The 19,903-nt window shown below is 45.6% G+C and overlaps 3 protein-coding genes across 4 annotated transcripts in view; 2 read left to right on the forward strand and 1 right to left on the reverse strand.

The window, feature by feature from the left end:
• Positions 1-93: 93 nt before the first annotated feature.
• On the forward strand, positions 94-14,774 carry POMT1 (protein O-mannosyltransferase 1). 2 transcript variants are annotated; one of them, XM_009642796.2, is made up of 20 exons: positions 94-669; positions 1,351-1,494; positions 1,792-1,898; positions 2,503-2,553; positions 2,902-3,048; positions 4,078-4,189; positions 4,919-4,984; positions 5,540-5,633; positions 6,080-6,235; positions 6,935-7,065; positions 7,319-7,414; positions 8,774-8,866; positions 9,892-9,988; positions 10,080-10,172; positions 10,680-10,800; positions 11,031-11,128; positions 11,642-11,755; positions 12,272-12,398; positions 13,110-13,287; positions 13,511-14,774. In XM_009642796.2, the coding sequence occupies exons 2-20, from the start codon at positions 1,373-1,375 to the stop codon at positions 13,683-13,685; spliced, it is 2,178 nt and encodes a 725-aa protein (XP_009641091.1). In that variant the 5' UTR covers positions 94-669; positions 1,351-1,372; the 3' UTR covers positions 13,686-14,774. The 2 variants fall into 2 exon arrangements, with proteins under 2 accessions (XP_009641091.1, XP_035754111.1); XM_035898218.1 differs by lacking the exon at positions 94-669 and adding an exon at positions 1,549-1,653 and having other exon boundaries at positions 1,369-1,420.
• Positions 14,775-14,860: 86 nt separating this feature from the next.
• On the reverse strand, positions 14,861-19,867 carry UCK1 (uridine-cytidine kinase 1). The gene is made up of 5 exons (XM_035898219.1): positions 19,030-19,867; positions 18,764-18,906; positions 18,571-18,665; positions 17,394-17,442; positions 14,861-16,984 (listed from the first exon to the last, which is right to left on the reverse strand). Exons 1-5 carry the CDS (start codon positions 19,104-19,106, stop codon positions 16,797-16,799), a joined length of 552 nt encoding a protein of 183 aa, XP_035754112.1. The 5' UTR covers positions 19,107-19,867; the 3' UTR covers positions 14,861-16,796.
• Positions 19,646-19,903, forward strand: part of PRRT1B (proline rich transmembrane protein 1B) — a 2,611-nt gene continuing 2,353 nt past the window's right edge. Inside the window, exon 1 of the mRNA XM_035898242.1 lies at positions 19,646-19,770. Within this exon, the coding sequence (XP_035754135.1) occupies positions 19,646-19,770 (125 nt within the window). The remainder of the gene's footprint in view (positions 19,771-19,903) is intronic.

The raw sequence follows: 19,903 nt of genomic DNA on the forward strand, positions 1-19,903 counted from the left end.
CCCACAAGTCTCGAGGGGAGGGTGGGAGGCCGGGTGGCGGGTTAGTGGTCCTATGCACCCCGAAAAATCCTCAAGGGGGCTGGTCAGGGCTGGATATAGGGTGGCTGGTGGGTCCTTTAGACCCTGTAAGCCTCAAGGGTGAGGCCTGGGTGTGGGGTCAGTGGTCCTACTGCCCCCCATAAAGCTCAAAAGGGGGAACAAAACCTGATGTGGGGGCTAGTGGTCCTGCTTCCCCCTCATAAGGCTCATGGAATGGGATGCAATGCCTGGTAGAGGCCTATGAGGTCGGGGGGGGCTGGTGGTGCTGCAGTCCTGCCCCAGGGTTCAAGGGTGAAGCAGGGTCCTCTCCATCAAGGTGTTCTTTGGGGTCCCAGGGCCTGCAAGGTGATGGCAGAGTGCAGGTGATGGCTTGCCCTTGTCCCCGGGCGGGTGGGGCAGTGGTGTGCTGGCCTCAGTGCCAGTACAGAGCGCAGCTTTGCAAGGGGCTTCTCACAAATGTCTCTTTCACAGGGTGTCACGCAGCTGAGCAGCGCTTGTGTTTTGTAGGTAGTGAGAAACAAGGACGGCGGCACTGTGCTTGACGGTGGTGATGCTTGCATCTTGCTTTGTTCTCCCCTGATCAAAGCCATGCAGATGGATTTATTCCAGTAACTTTCAGTCATATTTCAGGTGAGGAGATGAAATACTAATCCCCTACGATTTTCTTGCCTTACTTTCAGCTGTTCTTCCTAGAGAAGTAAAGAGTTCTGTCCTGCTTCCTGCAGCACTCCCCCCCCAGGCTGCGCTAGAGCCCTACAGCATCTACACCCGTGCTCCAGAAGCTTTTTAAGCTTTTTAAGCTCTCAGCTTTTTAAGACAGAGGATGTTTGCGGGTTCTGCCCCCCACCCCCAAGAAATGCGCTCAGTTTGCAAGGAAGTGACTTTTTTTTTTTTTTTTTTAAAGCTACCTGAGCAGCCTGGTGCCTGAGCATGTGGTTTGCCTATCACTAGCATCAGAATTTGGACTGGGAGGTTTGCTTAATTCAAAGCAGAATATAGGCTTGAATTAAGCTATCGTGCTTCTGCAGAACCAGTGTCAGAATAAGCAAAGTTTCTAGTATACTGTTGGTGGCAGAGAAACCATACGCGTGTAGAAGCAGGGCTGATGAAAAGTGTGTTAAGTGTTTTACAGTTACTCATGTAGATAGAGCAGAAAACACATAAAAGTGAAAAGCGAGAGAACTTTGGAAGATTGGTTACCATGAGCTGACTGCAGCAGAAGTACCTTCTGGTGCATGCTTTCTGTCAAATTATTTTTGTCTAGCTTTGGGCAAAAGGGTGACTGCTGCTCTTCTCTGTTTGCTCTCGCAGGTTTGGACAGACCTTTGACAGGATGTTGGGATTTCTGAAGAACCCGGTTGTGGTTACTGCGGAGATAAATGTGAACCTTGTGGCGTTAACTGTGATGGGATTAATAAGCCGTCTTTGGGGGCTTTCCTATCCACGGGCTGTAGTGTGAGTAAAATAGTTTTATTTCCTACTTGAACGACACAAACTTTTCCTTTTTAGACATTTGTGAATAAGAATGCAGGAGTGGAAGAGCAGAGCTTGCCTGATGTCAGCCTCTTTAAATACAGTGATAGTGTTTCCCTAATAGAAACTCCTGAGGGGAAGGTAAGGAGGCAAATCCACCCGTGCTTCATTGTGTTCTTAGCCTTTTGCCAACAAGTCAGTGTTTCCTTCCCTAGTATCCCCATAGCCTGCAGGATACTTCCAGTTAGACTTGACATGTTTCTGCCTCTTGTGTTTCAGTTTTGATGAAGTGTATTATGGTCAATTTGTTTCCCTCTACATGAAGAGAATCTTCTTTGTGGATGACAGCGGCCCACCTTTTGGCCACATGCTGCTAGCTTTGGGAGGTAGGGGTCTCCTGAAATTCAGAAGTGTCTATTGCCTCTTGCTCCAGAAGAGAGAAGCGCTGGTTAGAAAGGAGTTGTCAGGTCCTGTTACTGGGGAAAAGCTGAAGGCAGCTGAGATTCTGATGTAGAGAGAATTAGGCTTTCCCTTCTTTAATATTGCTAGGGGGCTATTGCATAAGTACCAGGGAGGTGATGGAGCCATGTATCCATTACCTCATTGCTATCCAGTCCTTTGGATAAAGAGAAAGGTAAGATGAGAACTGCTAGTGACTAGAAATAGCAAGCAACAAGCGGACTTTCAGGCCTGAGTTCCTTTCTGTAGCTGAGATACGCACAACATAAAAGCGTCTGTATGGGAAGGAGAGATTAAATATACATGTAACTTTGTCGCTGAGAATCTGTTGTTCCCAATTCGTGTTCTTTGTGCCTCTGCACATTATCAAGCACTGCTGCAGGCAAAACAGTGTAAAAGAGGACTTTGGGGGAAGAGGGCTTTCATGTGTGGAAAAGCTATGTGTTTGGGAAATGATTCCAGGACCAATTTAGCACCAGTTTTTATACTTGTTTGGAGACTGGAAATTCTGAATTGTTGCTTACGTTGTAGGTTACTTAGGAGGATTTGATGGAAACTTCTTATGGAACAGGATTGGAGCTGGTAAGAACTGATTTTAACTGTCTCATTCTTCTGAGAAATAAGCAGTATTTCAGCATCTGACAGATTCGTTTTGCCTGACTAGTGGAAATAATGCTTTATCTGAAACCTTCACTTCTCTCTTAAATAAGTCTTCTGCCTGTCTCTAACAGAAGTTTAAGGCATTATGATTCCATAGTACAGATTTTTTAAATTGGTTAAAACAGTTTAAGGAGTACAAGATGGACAAGAAATTACTAAGAGTAGGAGTTAGATTCAACAACTTGTGGTCATAAGGAGTTGTGTATTGATCCATCTTCTCTGCAGTTAATAGTTTTCAAGTTTGTGCATCACTGTTGCCCTCTATTTCAGAATACAGCATGAACGTTCCTGTTCGGTCCTTGCGACTCCTGCCAGCACTGGCTGGTGCTCTCTGTGTTCCTTTAGCATACCAGATTTTGGTAGAACTGCGGTTTTCCCACTGTGCTGCACTTGGAGCTGCTCTTCTGATTCTCTTAGGTAAGATTATTCTCTTGGGCCCCATTCTTCATGCAGGGGGAGAAGGGTCCCTTTTCCCCTTGTGAATTTTTAGGGCACATGAAAGGCTGGACTAGCATCTCCCCACAGAATGCTAACAACACATTGGAGCCTACTTTCAGCCCTGGCCTGTATCAGTCTCTGTTGTCCTCTCTGGTCCCCTCTATCCTTACAGCTCTACAGCAGTCTGCCATTCAGGGCTGAGGCTTTATACACATTCATTTCATTACTAAGCAAAGTGGGCAGCTGTAACAGCCTCACAGAAAATCACGTTTCTTGTATCCAAGGAGGCCTGTACTCTCTTCCTCGAGGTTTACAGGATGAGTTACCACATACTGGTTTTTAACAGCAGGACGACCCTACTTGCAGTCAGAGCTCATCACATTTCTTCATCTCCAAACTGCAGCAAACCAATATGTGTTATGATTTGACACTGTTCTGGTGTGTATAAGGCAGTTTTGGTTTTGTTTTTTTTCTCTGAGGGTCTACTGGCAGCTGCCTGAAATGGAAAGAGCCTCTCAACAGCCCTTTAGTAGTCTGATAAGAGAAACCTCTCCTAGCCACCAGCTGCTCTGATTCTGGCTCAGGGAATCCTGCAGAAAGGAGCTCGTTGCAGCTCCCCTTCCTGAAGACTTGTCATCATGCTCATTGCCTGCTGGGGTCACTGCCTTGACTCTCTTTGCCTTGAGAAGCACTTCTCTGGATTTCCCTGTATTGATTTTCTTTGCCTTTGTAGGCAAGCACAACACCTTTATTTGCCTCCTGCTAGACTTTACTACTTGCCCACCTCTTTGTCCTTGGAGACAGTTATGGCCATGTACTTTGCTCCTGATGGAAAGTTTTTGTCCCTTTAAACCCAACACCTCCCTATTACAGCCAGTAAGACTGCAAATGAATGGGCTGTCCTTAAAGGGGCAGGTCCTTCTGTTGGATAATGATGTGATTGTCTGAGGTAGTACTTGCCTATAGAAAAGTTTCTCTAATTTTGTGTCTGTCTCTCTTTTCTGACAGAGAACTCTTTGATCACTCAGTCAAGGTTCATGCTCCTGGAATCAATATTGATTTTTTTTATCCTACTCGCAGTTTTGTCCTACCTGAAGTTCTACAATTTGCAAAGACACAGGTAAAGCCGGATTGTCTCCTATCCTTTTGGATATTCTTGTGACTCTTTTTTGATCACAGACTGTGTGTGGTCTTTTTCTCTAAGTCATTTTACCGTTGTGCAAGTCACTTAATCTATCTGTAAGATCCAATGCTTTGACTATGGATGCCCCAGAAGTGTTTTCTTCTGAGCAGTGTTAAAGACTGCTTTAACAGGTAACAAGGTTGTCTGTCTTATTTTACAATAAAAATAAAATCCTTTTGGAGCACTCCTTTGCCCACGCAGACTCTTTATTGGAAGGTTTCCTTCTGTGGACAGAAACACTGTGCGTCACTTAACGCTCCTTCATTACTGCTCACTGGCACTGAATTTAGAGATCTTTGTCTCTTTTCTTGTGACTTCACATGTTCTCTGATCCTTGCAGAAGATAATGTGGTCTTTAGTAAAGTTAAAATTATCTTTAAACTGAGCCTAGCAAGTGGTTTAATACATTTTTTTTTTATCTATACTATGAGAAGGCAGATAGTGTTCAGCTTTGCTTTTCAGGATACGGAGAAGTACATTTAACAACACCTGTAGGTCAGGGCTGAGAGTTGGTGGCATGGGAGGTTCAGAATGAGATACCTCTGAGTAGAATAAGGAATAGAGGAGTCCTGCAAGTTTTTTTCAAGTCAAATTATCTGAATTCAGGATCCTAAGAAGGTGCCCAGATCTCGCCATAACATCCTTTCCTTTGTCCTTTTATTTAAGTTCCTTCTCTGGAAGCTGGTGGTTTTGGCTTCTGTTGACTGGAGTAGCTTGTTCTTGTGCAGTTGGGTAAGTGATGATGTCTTACTTTGTTTTAGAAAGCTGACTACTGCCTGCCATCTGAGGCATCAGTGGGGCTTCTGATTTTGAAGACTGATTCTTGGTGCTGTTCAGAGCAGACCTCTCCATGACTTTTTAGTGAGTTAGGTCATTTCTATAGAGAGGAGGTCAATTCACAATGGGCAATACCAGGCATTAGAGGGTACTGTCTAGGGAGGCACAAAATACGTTTCTCAGAGATGGCCTTTATGTTATAAATTAGCATCAGCATCTCACTCCTCCTTTACTTTGCCTCAAGCTTCAGTAAGTCTGAATTTAGGGACTCTGCACTTTGTGATCTGCCACCTTGTTATCAAGAAGGTTCTTTAATGTAATTGGCAAACAAATGGTATCTTCTGGTGTCAAAGCCTTGAGGCTTATTTATGTTGTTTATGTACCAAACTTGTCATGGATCTAAGTCCTTAGACTTTAATGCATCCAAGAGAAAGTCTGAATGTTTATGTCTTGTATTAGGTAATTGTGTAGTTTTTAACTGTGTTCATTTTTTATGCGCTTTCTTCTCAGAGTGAAATATATGGGCCTCTTTACCTATATGCTGCTCTTGGCCATTGCAGGACTCCACTTCTGGCACATGATAGGAGACCGGAACTTGTCAATGGTAGGTAGCACAACACACAAAATATATTTATGTGTAACTTTTTGGTACAGGAGCCAGCTGGGAGCCTTGCAAGCCCACAGATAACAATACTGTCTGCAGCTGGTTTTTGTACTAAAATTCCTTGTCATAGTCTGCAAATCCGTGTGTTACAGAACTGTTTCCCACCTCAGTTGCTGGAGAAGATGGGAGTTAAAGTTGAGATAAGCACGTGCGCGTGGCTGCCTTTTCTGCTCTTATCCGTGCCTTGGTGACTTGTGGCTCAAAACCTGTACTGTTTCACTTACCTCCTTCAGGCTCCAGTTCAAATCCTTGGAGGAGGTTACCCAGCTGAATGCGGGGGTTGGGGAAATTTGAAAAAGACAAGCAAAACAGGCCAAGCGCACTGATATTTTAAATATTTTTAGTATCTGGAGCATGAAACCACTGAGTTCTCTGTGTTCTTCTAGGTTTCCTTGATGTGCCATTTTCTAGCTAGGGGACTGGCCCTCATCATCATCCCTGTGGCAATGTACCTGTCCTTCTTCTGTGTTCACTTGACCTTGCTGTATCGCTCTGGGCCTCATGACCAGATTATGACAAGTGCTTTCCAAGCCAGCTTAGAGGTAATGTGGCCATCAAACTGATTTATTAGGGGAGAAGAGGAGGGAATCTGTCTAGTGTTCACTATTAGAAGAAAGGTGTGCGATCTTATTCCTTTGATCCTGCATATCTTTGATCCTGCATATCAATATCATGCATATTGGGGTTGGACTAGATGACCTCTAGGGGTCCCTTCCAACCCAAAACATTCTATGATTCTATGATACCTGCTCCTTTTATGTCATTTAAGTACTTTGCTGCTGTAGTACTGCTTTAAGATGAAGCAATAATGACTGAAATCCTAATAATGGATGAAGAGCTTTTCCCAGGGAACCAAGAACAATATCTTCGCTCTTCTGCTGAATATTTGTCCCTTCCCACAGGAAACTCCACAAAAGTAGATAACAGTACTGAGCTCTTAAGTGATGATGTTGTACAATACAGGATGGTAGTATGATTTTCTGTAGAAGAGTGCTTAGTCTGTCTTTTAGAACAGCATGGCTTTAGGGATATTCCCTAAGACCCTGCAATCTTTCAGGCACTGGTGTATTTACTATCTGCTGAGTATGGTGCTGCAAGACTTGATTTTTGTAGATACAACCAAATGAGAAGGCATTGTGCTAAGATACTACTATGTTAAAATGACTAGTGACTCTTAATAGCATGTAAACAGTCTCTGGGTTGTTTCTTCTTTCTGCTTATCCTATCATTATGCTTCTCAGGGTGGGCTGGCTCGTATCACTCAGGGTCAGCCCTTAGAGGTGGCCTATGGCTCTCAGATTACTCTGCGGAATGTGTTGGGCAAACCCATGCAGTGCTGGCTCCATTCTCACATGAATACTTATCCCATCAGGTGAGGAATCTATTTGGTTGAGTCTGTATTGTTAGGGTGAAAGTAAGCTCTGGTTCTTCAACTGCCAGTCCAAGTGTCTCAGTTTGGGTCCTGGCAATCCCTTCAATAATCAGAGCACACGGCAGATGCACAGATTCTCTGTGCTCTGTAGGAATGGAGCCAGTAAGCTGGTGCTGGTTTGTATTTTGTGACTCTGCTGAGCACAGAAATGTGCTGTTAAACACCTGTGGGGTTTTTTTAACCTTCTGTACAGGTATGAGAATGGCCGAGGTAGTTCCCATCAACAGCAGGTGACCTGCTATCCCTTCAAGGATGTGAACAACTGGTGGATTGTCAAAGATCCTGGAATGTGAGTATGCAAGAGATTTAAATGCCAAGCTGCTGTAGGCATAGCTTCTCTATGCCTCCAAAACCCAACCCAGGCATAGGTTGGACTGGACATAACTGTTCTCTGCTTACGGGTGTAGAGGCCAAGTGTGATCCTGAGCAAGTAGTTTCAGCTGCAGAGTTACTTAAGGGCAGCCGTTTGCACAATCCTTCTCAGTATGGTAAAAGCATTATTGAGGACTCCAAAATTCTGTCTGAACTGCTTCTGCCACAACGTGGGTTGTGCTGTGCAAATGGGGACCAAGACTCATGAGACTGGTGGGAACTCCTCAGGTGCTTTGCATGAAAGGGAAGTTCTGCTTTTTGAAGTGTGTGAGCCGTGGCATTAGAGTGCCTTGATGAGTTTTATTAAACTTGAATGGGTCTCAGAACAGAGTAGAAATCACTTTTGCAGAATGAGTATTTCTTTTTTTTAAAAGCGTGGGATGAGCTGTAGAATCTGCCACATGGGGAGGGTTTCCAAGTGGGTGCCTGGTTCGTGCTGAAGTGTTCTGCCATTATAACTGTCAGTGAGGATCGGGACTCTTCGTTCTTGTAGTTTTGCCAGTAAAAGCCCTTGTGTGATCATTCCATATTGATGAAAAAATTGCTTCTGTAGGTGTCTTATGTTGCTCTGGGAACTGTATAAACAGTCCTGCTAGAAGTCCTGCTATAAATCATATCCACACTGGGGAGGTTTGTCCATAGTGCAAACCTTTCAAGCAGGGACTCTACCAGAACCACAGAAACCCAGTATCTTCTTAAAATGTTTCAAACTCAAGATTTCTACAAGTCCTGGAGGGATATGAAGTCCTTCTATAGAACAGTAAAATACGGGCAGCAGTTAGGTGAAGTGCAACATTCCCCCTTGCCAAAGCGTGCCTTAAGCCCTGTCCAGAAGAAAGATGAGAGTTTTGTCTTCATGGTGGAGATGATAGCTATTGATGTCTCTTATAATTCTGCCAAAAGTGACATCAGCTGTAGTAAGAACACCTGTCAGACTTCACTGAAGAACTTACTCATTTCACAGAAACCACCAAACAGCTGGGTGGTGGGAATAATCTGAACTCGCTCCCAACTGTCCTGGATTCAGATCACTGACTTAATGGCTGGGGTGTCGGTATTCCATTACTGATCCTCTGAGTCATTCTGCCCTTAACTCACCTTTGCCTTGATGAGCTTTGTTTCCATTCTGGTACAATCTATAGATTGTTTGAATTATCTTACCTTACTGCCCAAATGTCTGTCCCTGCCTGCAGCTTATTGACCTAACAGTTTGTTCATGGTTGCATTATGTGGAAGGCAGAATGTAACCACTTCCTCTTGGGTGTCACTCCACCAGGCAGCAGCTGGTGGTGAGTAACCCACCCCGTCCTGTCAGGCACGGACACATCGTGCAGCTGGTCCACGGCATCACGACTCGGTACCTCAACACGTAAGTCCTTTCCTCATCCTCTGCTCTGCCGACCCTGCTGGCTCATTCTACTTTGTTGTCTCTCAGAATAACTGTTGAGGGGTTGAAGCCCAGTGACCCTTGCATTCAGATGTGCTATAAACTGCCTGTTATTCATGGATTCTTAAAACAGTGGGGCTGGGAGGGACCTCATGTGTTACCTAAGCCATCCCTGTGGCCCAGAGAAAGGATGCTGTATGTTTATTTATTTTTTGCCATTGACTTGGCAGTGGGATTTGACACTAATCCCAAACTGTTCAGTGGCTGCTACCTGTTTCTGGTCTTCTCTACTAGTGGCTTTTAGAGGGGCCAGTGGTGGTTTCACCCATGTTCACAGTTCATGATAGTTCTGCAGATTCCTAAATACACAGTCCCTTTGGTGAGTCTTCATCCTTGCCCCTTCATGGCCTCTGCTCCAGGCAGGTGCAGATATTTAGTATTTTGTGTGACTGTTAACCCAAAATCATCTACCAACTCCACTGGCTTTGATGGCATACTCCTGTGTGAAGGTTGTGCTCTGAAAGTTAGGAAGATGTGTTGGAGCATCCAGTATGCTGTGGCTGATTGCCACAGATTCCTGTTTTGCAAAGACTGTGGTATGAAATTGCCTCCTGACTGCTTCCCAAAGGGCATCTGCATGTGCTTGAATATCACTCAGATTAGGAAGGGAGTTGTTCTGAATTTGGGTTTTTGCTATGTCCCTTCCAAACCTAATTTGTTCATTATTGGAAACCCCATGAACAGCGTCTCTGTTTGTCACAATCAGTGCTTGTTCTTCAGCCTGGCACAGCATGCATCTGTATTGGCTTCCTCTGAGCCTGTTCCTGGCAGCTCTTGGTAGAGGGGTGTGTTCTCTTTTGGAGTAAACAGTGCAATCTGTATAAATGAGTTACTTGGTTTTGCTTTATTACGGAATCTGGTCTAAGCCAATTCAATACCTTTATGGGTTTGCTTTTGTATGAATTTAGGAAAGGTGGGGGAGGATCTTAACTTTAGTTGTCTTGTAGGCATGATGTTGCTGCCCCTCTTAGCCCTCATTCCCAAGAAGTTTCCTGCTATATTGATTATAATGTCTCCATGCCAGCACAGAATCTCTGGAGAGTGGTGAGTGGTCAAAGGGAAGGGAGGAGCTCATCATGTTCCAGCAGAAACAGCTGAGACAACATGACAATCAAAAGACATCTTTCTGTTGCAGGAAATTGTAAATCGGGAGTCTGACACAGATGTGTGGAAGACAATTCTGTCAGAAGTGAGGTTTGTTCATGTGAACACCTCTGCAGTGCTAAAGGCAAGTGGATTTATGTTTATTTGCCTATACCTTTTCCTCCATGCAGCTCTTGTAATCTCATAAATTACTAATCTCTCTGCTCCAAAATGCCTAAACCTCTAAAACAAATAACCAAATAAGTAAATAAAAGGAAACAATAAACTTGCTCAGTGTGATAAAAGGGCAGCGTGTGTTTCAGGTGGTCATACTCACACTTCATTCCTTTTCAGCATGCAGAGCTGTTCTGCTTCTTAGGGGGTTGTGGCCACAACTGGGCCTTAGATACTGCCTCAGAAATTGATGCTGAGTCTGTCTGTAGTACGTGGCAGTGGCTGGAATAGTTAAGCATCTCTGCACAGTTTGCCAGAACCACTGACTTTATGGCTGTAGCATTGGTTGAGACAGTGTTGCATGGTGACTCTTCTAGCAGTCTCTTGCTGTGATCCACTGCTCAGGCAGGGCCTAGGAACGTCATCCTGAAGTTCAGATTGGTGGGACTTCAAGTTTATGGTCATCTTTCTCTTTCAGCTCAGTGGAGCATCTCTACCTGAGTGGGGATACCGGCAGCTGGAGGTGGTTGGAGAGAAGCTGTCCAAAGGCTACCATCAGAGCATGGTGTGGAATGTGGAAGAGCACAGATACGGGAAAAGTACATCTCAGCCATGTTCTCAAAGCAGATTTTTGTGACTGGGGGAGGCTTCACGTTGATGGGAAGGTGGCATTACAGATCCCCTGAGAACACTCTCCTAGTTGGACTAGGTATTGGAGAAGGGCTCCCAGGAGTCTGAGGCCTTGCTCCTCAGATCGTATGTGCTTTCTCCCCATTCAAGCTTTCTACCTGTTCTGTGGTTATTTCTGAGCTATGCTGTTTTCATTCAGGCCAAGAACAAAAAGAGAGGGAAGTGGAACTCCACTCTCCCACGCAGATGGACATAAGTAAAAACCTCAGCTTCATGGCAAAGTTCATGGAATTGCAGGTGAGTGTCTTCTTTCATCTTTCCTTCTGCTGCGAAGCAGGAACCTGAGCATTTCTGAAAACTCTGAGCCTGAGGACTCATTGTTTATTCCTTGCTGATGGAGTAGTTTGGCTTCCTCACTGAAAAAAAGTATTTCTGAATGCACTTAGAAGGGCATTTAGAGAACTGCACAACTATGCAACTCAGTAATGCATACCAAAGTGATTGTGTAAAAAAAAAACAGGGGGAATTGGGCACCCAGAAGCTGTCTGAAACTGAACCGTACCGTGTTGTATAGTCAGTCAGTAGTGTTGATGCCCCTTACTAACATTGCAGAAATTCACTATGAAAAGTGCATTATATAAGAACAAAATAAAACAATTTTATTGATCAACACCCAGAACAAGATATGCAAAATCTTTGTCCACTCCCAGCTTAAGAACTTACTGCCTTACATCTGGAGCCTTTCACCCATGCCTCCTATCCCACTCATTGTTCCAATTCTGAAAGCCTTCTGTTTACTTTTTTTCCTAGTGGAAAATACTCACATTAAAAAACGAAGACACAGAACATAAGTACAGCTCCTCTGCTCTCGACTGGATCACAATGGACACGAATATTGCCTACTGGCTACACCCGACCTCTGGTGTAAGTATGAGAGGTAGATGTAAACGTGAACCTGGTGAAGAAAGCAGACTTCAGTTCAGATGTGAGCTCCATGAGTGTGTGTGAGAGCAGGGCTGCAGTTCCAGCCAAGGAGCTGCTCCAGGATGGACTCCTCCTCTATTAAGAACATATTTTCCCTTGAGGGTTGGGTTTGGGGTTTTTTTGGCATGTGATACAGCTTTGACAGTAGTTGCTTTTAATGAAATCATATCTTCTTGCACGTTTTTTTGTTGTAAAGGAAAAACTGCAGTTTAATAGTTTCCATTATTGATTCCATTTAGAAGATGAGTTCATCACCAATAGCATCTTTTAAAATGCTTTACATTACAAAAGAGTCTTAAAGCATCAAAGTTTATCAACTAGCTTTGTTCCAGAAAAGATCAGGGTACTAGCCAAGCACATTCTGACATTTAATTTAGTATGTGTAGGTACTTACCTAACAACTTACCTAACAAACAGAACTGCAGCTTCTGGCTTAGACCATCTTCTGTCCTTCAGGCCCAGATCCACCTCCTTGGGAATGTTGTTACCTGGGCTTCAGCTAACGTTGCTGCTCTGGTCTACACATGTCTGTCCCTGTGGTACTTGATACGACGAAGGAGAAAGATTTACGACATTCCTGAAGGTCTGATTCCACTCTCTCTCTGTCTGTCTGTCTGTCCGTGTGTGTGTGTGTGTGTGCACGTGTGTGTGTGTCGAGGCCAAGGTGGGGTGGGGCGGGAGCTTGTCTCTTGTTCTGCTACACTTTAATGGATCCAAGGTCTTGTGCTTGGCTTTGGCACTTTTTCCTGCCCCACTCAACCCTGTATTTTTTATTTGGGACACACAAACATGAAGAGACTGATTATGGTCATCACAATGTGACCATCACCTCATGAGACAGTACAGTAGCCAGCATACAGTTTATTTGGATCATTCCCTGGATGTAAGAAATCTCCAGGCATTAGATTTGGATTCCACTGAGCCCTTTTGTGATGATTTAAAAGAGGCAAGTTCTGGCTGTGTGGGGAGGGGGTTTGTTTTAGATGTATTCGTTCCAACACAGGTACCATCTCTTCTGTGTGGCCGGGCAGTTTTACGCTGACCTTTCTGGCAGTACATCCTGTTGTCACACTGTGAAGCTGCTTCATGTTGGCTGTAATCTGTCTTGATGGGTACTTCATTAAAATGTGACAAAACTTAACTATTTCTCTCAGTTGGGTGTGGTCAAGGTAAAGGTCATCTTAGCACAAATTGTAGAGAGTGCAGGGAAAACCCAAACCATGCAAGTAGGCAACCTGTTAGAGACTTTAGGTTGCCAGGGGCTGTACTTTGAGGTATCTCCTGTCTCCTGCAGATGCATGGCAGCTGTGGGTATCAGCTGGGAGGATCTGTGTTGGAGGCTGGGCTGTGAATTACCTGCCCTTCTTCCTGATGGAGAAAACACTTTTCCTGTACCACTACCTGCCTGCCCTCACATTCCAGATTCTCCTGATTCCCATCGTATTACAGCATCTCAGCGATCACCACTGCAGGTATTTGGTTTTAACAGATAGATCGATACATAGACAAGAGCAGTGATGCAGTTCTTTTCTCCAGGGCTGTCACCTTGGCAGGGAAAGCGGTGATTTTTCCAGCACCAGCCATGCTTTGGCATTTGCCTTTAGAGAAGATAGGCCAGGTGCAGGTTGTCCTTTTGGATGAAGCATTTGGCCAGCCTTGATGTAACTTGACTGATCTTTCCCTCTCTCATCCCAGATCTCTGCTTCTCAAGAGCATGTTCAGTGCACTGATCGTAGCCTGGTTCTCCTCGGTTTACCTTGTGTATTGCACATTCAGCCCTGTGACCTATGGGGAGCCCTCACTGTCTGTTACTGAACTCAAGGACTTGCGCTGGAAGGACAGCTGGAACATCCTTATCCGAAAACAGTAACAATTACAGTCTTGCTACAGGCAAAAGGAAACGCCTCTTATGCAAAGCCAAGAATTTATTGTTAGGATAATTGAAATCTTAACAGTCTGATCAGATAACTGGTAGTAGCCCAGATCTAATTATTACAGAAAAAGAAAATAAAAAGAATACTGTTACAAAAAAAAAAAAAAGTCTCAACAGTAACACAGCTGTTACGAGCACAATTCCCAATCTACCCCTGTTACATTCACCCTTCCACTGCCCCTCAGGGTCTGAAGGGTGTTGGCTCCAGTCAACAGCATCCCAGGTCCTTTGCTGGGAAGAACACACTGGAAGGGCTGCTTCTTCCTCTTTCCTGGTGATGGGTTCATCCTTCTTGTACTACATTGCACTTAGGGCTATTTTATGTGTTCCCTAGCACCTTGCTCTGCAATTCCATGTTACAAGTTACTATAAATGGATACTCCCCAACATATCAGATATTTGTCTCTCTTTTCTTTGTTGCTCCGAAAAGCTGGGGTTTCCCAGCTCCAAAGTTTACACATCTTTAACTCTCAGTAATTGGCCGTACAGTCTTCAGCATCATCCCATGGCTGTATTTCTCAACAATGCATTATTATTTGCCCCCGCTTTCAATGCTCTCCTATCAATCATCCCTATTTCATTACATTACAGCATTAAGCTAAGTAAGTTTATAGTTTGTTCTGCATAGAATAATGACTTATTACTCTTCTCTATGTATAATCATTTGGCATAACCATAATTTTTATGAAGCTAAGCAAAAATAAAGAGACCTTAAAAAAGATTGCTGTTACAGCTAAACGAGCTAAAACAAAGCTTCAGGCAGGCCAAGAAGTCAGCCAAAGCCAGAAGAATCCTCTGGCCTTGCGGCATTCGTGTGAAGCCTGTGGTCTGTTACTAGCAATGGCAGCACTGTATTTACTGGGCTGCAGGGTTACACCTCCAGTCTCATAGGAGGAGGAACTCTGTGCAAGGTAGAACTGATCATGCTGACAACGAAACCTGCTCTTAACTTGTACACAGGTGTTCGGGTAAAAAACCATTGTAGGTAACAGCCCATGCCCTGGCTTGCACCAGCAGAGGAATTCACAGGGGAGAAGGTACAAGCGATGGAGCGGGATTGCTCAGTGGGGAATCTGCAATACAAGGGTTACAGTACCTATGCCACAGTTGATATGTGGCTGCAGCAGCAGGATCTTGCAATACAGCTCAAAGCTGCCTAAGAACAGCAGTCCTAGGCAGACCAGGGTGGCTAACAAATACTAGTCGAGGCTGCTTTTAGCTTCCTGCCCACCCCACCCCCAGAGGAAGGTATGAACAAACACCACAGCCATTCAAAGTAGGGTTAGTGACTATTTTGCTCCTACTTAAGTCCACCCCAATAGCTAATGCTTCAGTGCAGTAGCTCACGCTCTAAGTCTGTGACCCTGAGCTAAACAGCACCTGGCAGCAGTTCGGCAATGAACTGCTTTCTCCAGCATTACAGAGATGTGCCACTGAACTGTGGCCATCACTGACAGACAACCAACCTTTACCGATTCCCAGTATTGAAAAGACTGTAGGATGACTGTGCAGACTGCATTATTTTTTTTTTTTTCTCTTAAGCTTCAACCATTACAAAACTAACACTAACAATTCTGAATTAAGGGGAGAAGGAACTGTTGAGTGTAACGCCATTGTGCTGGTGTAGTGCAAATAGCACAAATACCTTTTATATAAAATGGTCACTTCTGCTCACTGCTTGTTCATTTGTTTATTAACCAAAGTAACACACCCACAACACACACAGCCAGACCCTGATTTTAGAAAACTAGCAAATATGAAAAAGGTCCTCTTAATATTTCCTCCCACCCACATCCTTAAAATTACACCATAAGTCCAGATTCAAGAAGGATACCACAAGGACATTTTCAAAGGCCCAACTGGCACTTCATTTCAGAATTTGTTTCCCAGAAAATTCATGTTGCTGCAGTATCACTTACTTATCTGGGGTAAGCTATAGAAACTGGGATGCCACTGTTTATACTTCCAGCCTCTTGTCTGCTCTTTTTAGAAAACCAGACATTCTTGAGTTTAAACTGCCTGAGTGCAAGGCAAGGGCTTTGACCCTGCTGGAGGGTAGAAGCCTGTCCATAGAGCTGTTTGTGCCATCAGGAGGATCCTGCAATTCACAGCTTTCCCCCCCTTGCTTTTACCAGCCAGCTCGGGAAGTGGATTCCGCCCAGCAGAATCTGCAAGCAGCAGTACAGAAATACCCTAAAAGACACTAATACTGACAAGGTCAGATTTCTCTTTCCATGAGCAACCCAATCCAGTTGGAGCTCACACATTCAGTAACTGTGATTGATAAAGGAGACTATTTGGGTAAAAAAAAAAAAAAAATCATGCAGTGTAGCGAGCTTCAGGAGCTTAGACAGGAATAAATCAGGAATCAGAATCACACAACTTCTTGGGCCTGTCCTCCCCAATGAACTGCAAGTTCCCATTTGTCCCAGACAGTCTCTATTTCATCTCTTTCTCTCAGGGGAGAGGTTCCTGTACAGGTCAATCCTTCTGCCCCCACATGCTACTACAGGCTAAAAAGGAGGCTGGTCAGTGGGAGAGCAATGCCAGAACTCAAGGTCCCAACAAGGCAGAGTAAGGACTGCACCTGCTTATTAAAATTAACAAGGGTGCGAGCTAGTCCTGGATAAGGAGGCTGTTTTTTCTTATGAAAAAACAGGCAACTAATTTCCTTGCTAAGGAAGATCATCATCAGGGAAATGGGGTCTCTTGCTAATCACCTGGTAACACTTAATTTTCAAGGGAGACTTCAGCATTAGGTCATTTTGACAATTAAAAAAGGGCAAGTAGCACTGCCTTTGACCAGTTCATCAAGAACATCCTAACTCCAGACAATGCAGGGAGAAAAGGAGGGGGGGGGAGGTTGGAGGGGAGAGGGGCCGAAGGCCAACTCCTTCCTCTCCCCGCTGCAAGAATTTTCCACCAGTATCCCCTCCGCTGCTAGGATGATTTAAAGGGCACTTCACCAACCATTCTGTTGAAGTCCTTTCCCAAAGTGGTCTTCAGTGTTGGTCTGGACCAGAGGCAAATCCTTCAGACACCGACAGCTTAGTGCGGACGGCTACTGGACTCCAGGTGGGAGCGTTTGCCAGCCGCTAGCACGCTGCTGCTCTCTGTTTGTTCAGGGAACGGGCGCTTGTAGGTCCGGCCATGTCCGTTCATTGCCCCTCTCTGCCACTTGCAGATGTCTCCGTTTAGGATGTCTTGGATGTGCTGCACTATGAGGTTTATAGCAACTGCAGAGAGGAACAGGAAATACAGGATATGAGGGCTTTCTTGGCTGAGTTATCTAGAAAATGTGGAGCACCCAGGCCTGTTCAGCTCAAGTTTTAACAACGAGCCCTTAAATGAAACTATGCCTGCCCTCTGCAGTGAGGTCACACCTCAACAGAAACCAGCAATTGTAGCACCAGCTTTAACACTGGTGTCCTGCTTTGCATCTCCAGTCGCATGCCACTGTTTCCAGCCCTCTGCAGGCAGGTCATCCTGGCCAGGCTCTGAGCAGCTCCCTCCCCTCCAGCCCTCCAGCAAAACACCTTTCCTTAGAAGCGTGCAAACGAGGCAGTGGCGTGCCACCTGCTCTCTTCACAATCCCAACGGTGGTCTCCCCAGAGAAATTAGGCAGAGAACTGAACTCCCTTTTACCCATGTTGTCAACTCCTCGGGGGATGATCACATCTGCATACTTCTTTGTCTGCAAAACAGCAACGGTGGTGGAGACTGTTAATGGGAAAAGTCAGCTCTATTCTAGGAAAAAGCCACCAAACACCAGAAAGCTGGGGGGCGAAGATGGAGGGGTTTCTGTGCTCCAGGGGTGCAAGTTAGAGCTCTCAGTCATGGTAACACCTAAGCGAATTGCAAAAAGTCATGCTGGCTAATGAGCACTGGATGTAAGGTCAGGGATTGTCCTTACTGTCCCTTTGCAGTGAAGCACCAGGTAGAGGCAGCAGGGCAGGCGTGGAGCACTCGCTTTTACACCTCTGAAGCGTACGCTGCCTTCAAACGGGTCACCCGCTTCGAGCCTGAGGTCTGTTTGCCAAGAGCTGGTTCTAATCGGCATTTCACAAGCCCTTGCTAAATCTCTGCCGAGAGCCAAGGTACCCAATGTGTACCTGAAATTCCTTCCTGCCTCTGATGACATTTTATTGATCTTTACCACCATAGAGCCCCTGCTACACCACACCCCCCCCCGCCCCATGTAAAAAGGTTGGCAAATTCAGCATTTCTAATGAATACTTTTACAATCCCAGAATTGCTTTGATCTAGAGCAAGCGGCACCTGAGCTAGCCTTTTCCATTTTATTTAATCCACATGAGATTTCATTCTCAAAAGGTTTTGGTTTTTTTTAACAAATTGATTTGATTACATGAGCACCTAAATTGTCCCTGCATTATATGGCGTAGCAAGCAGACGCTATAATGGTCTGCCCCAGGTTTTCACCAGTGCTCCCTGCTGAGAGAGAATCTGCTGGAAACCACGCTGCTCTTTCTCCCTGCAAGACTTAAGAATAAATGCAGAGTGGGACTGCTTCAGCCAAAGGGACCCATGCTAAAATAGCCATGGCAGCGAGCAGTGAGAAAACATGCGCAGCCTCTAGGGATTTCCACGGTGCTTTGCGAGCAGAAGGGACCGACCGGTAAAGTTCCTCAAACGAGCAGCCTGAAGTGGTTACATAGGTGAGGCAGAGGGGAGAGTGCGGGACTCGTGAAACACAAATATCGAAAGCCACCACTGCTGCATCTACCGTACAGCTAATGCGGCCCTGCTCCTTCTCTCCACGCAAACACCACAGATCAAATCAAATTAGTGAAACATTTGGTACCGGTAGGCAGAACTCCTCAAAGGCAGGCTTGACGAACGTCGTGTACTGGGTGAGGATCTGCTCAAGGTCCCTCCCGCGCTTCATATCTCGCAGAACTAGGACGGGGAGATAAAACCCCTGAGTTTTACCACACAGTGGGGGACGGATAAGGAACCCGGGCAGGCTGATGCTGCCCGTGACGGCAGAGCGTTACCTCTGCGGGACAGCCGGACGTCAGAATCGGTGTCAACAAAGAGCCGGAGGTGGAACATGTCCCGAATGTCTTGATTGTAGAAAACCAGGATCCCCTCAAAGAGAACGACGTCAGCAGGATAGACCACCGTCGTCTCTGCCAGCCTGCCAGGCAAAGACACCCGGAGCACGTTGTTAAATGAGTCTCTCCCCACAGCCCAGCAGTCTGTCCCCCAGCCCAGCCGGTGACACCCGCACCCCAAGACTTCACACAAAACCAAAACCTACCTAGAATGGGTCACGAAGTCGTAGGTTGGTACCTCAACCGTTTTGCCCTCAACAATGTTTTTCAGGGTTGTATGCATCAAGTCATTATCAAAAGCATCTGCAAGAGGAAGGTTTAAAGAGGAAGAAGTTCAGATACTGCTGTATCCGATGTTCTGCTCAGATTTTCCAAAGCTGAAGGAAAAACTCTCCATCCAGTATTACACTGGGAAGAAAGGAATTTACGGCGGCTTCTTTCCTACCAGCAGCAACCCAACACCCCCACCCAAACTAGAACTGCCACACTTGGTTCCAGAGATAAGAAAGAGAGAATTTGGTGTTCATGAGAAACTACAATACAATAAAATTAAGAACCTGAATGTGAAGTCGGTAATTGTATAATTTTGCCAAACCACTTGGTAATTGTATAATTTTGTGCAACTCTCTCAGGCTGTTAGCCAAGAGTAATTTAGAAAACCTCAGACATCTTTTAACGCTCTTCATCATCCACCCCGACAAACCCACGGCAGGCTCTCGCCTTCAGCCAAGATCATTGTCCCGTGCAAGCCACAGCGCTCCCCTGGGCAAGGAGAACGGCTGCTTAGGGGACAAGAAACATCAGGAAAGGATTTGGGGCCCGATGTGGTTTGTTACAGATCCTCTCCACAGCCGGGAGGGAGGATGCCGAGCCCGGGGCAGTGGGGACGCTCTGCAGAGGCGCAGGAACCCGCAGCAGCGCAGCTTTCCCAACAGCACGGCGTGCAGGTCAGACAGGCGTTTCGGCGGGGGCAGGGGCGCTCCTGTTACCCCTTCCATTCCTACAAGCCCCTTCAGCGAACCCCAGCCGGGCTCCAGCCGCCACCTCGACCCTGCCAGAGGCGGGGGGGGGGGGGGGCGC

The sequence above is a fragment of the Egretta garzetta genome, unplaced genomic scaffold (assembly GCF_000687185.1).
Source record: "Egretta garzetta isolate BGI_Z169 unplaced genomic scaffold, ASM68718v1 scaffold497, whole genome shotgun sequence".
Classification (NCBI taxonomy): Eukaryota; Metazoa; Chordata; class Aves; order Pelecaniformes; family Ardeidae; genus Egretta; species Egretta garzetta.

Coding starts and splice junctions, on each gene's coding strand:
- POMT1 (XM_009642796.2), top strand. CDS start 1,373: ATGTTGGGATTTCTGAAGAACCCGGTTGTGGTTACTGCGGAGATAAAT. Junction 7,066..7,318: donor ATGAATACTTATCCCATCAG/GTGAGGAATCTA, acceptor CCTTCTGTACAG/GTATGAGAATGGCCGAGGTA. Junction 11,129..11,641: donor CAAAGTTCATGGAATTGCAG/GTGAGTGTCTTC, acceptor TTTTTTTCCTAG/TGGAAAATACTCACATTAAA.
- UCK1 (XM_035898219.1), bottom strand. CDS start 19,106: ATGCATACAACCCTGAAAAACATTGTTGAGGGCAAAACGGTTGAGGTA. Junction 18,666..18,763: donor CGTCCGGCTGTCCCGCAGAG/GTAACGCTCTGC, acceptor TCCCCGTCCTAG/TTCTGCGAGATATGAAGCGC. Junction 17,443..18,570: donor TTGAGGAGTTCTGCCTACCG/GTACCAAATGTT, acceptor GCTGTTTTGCAG/ACAAAGAAGTATGCAGATGT.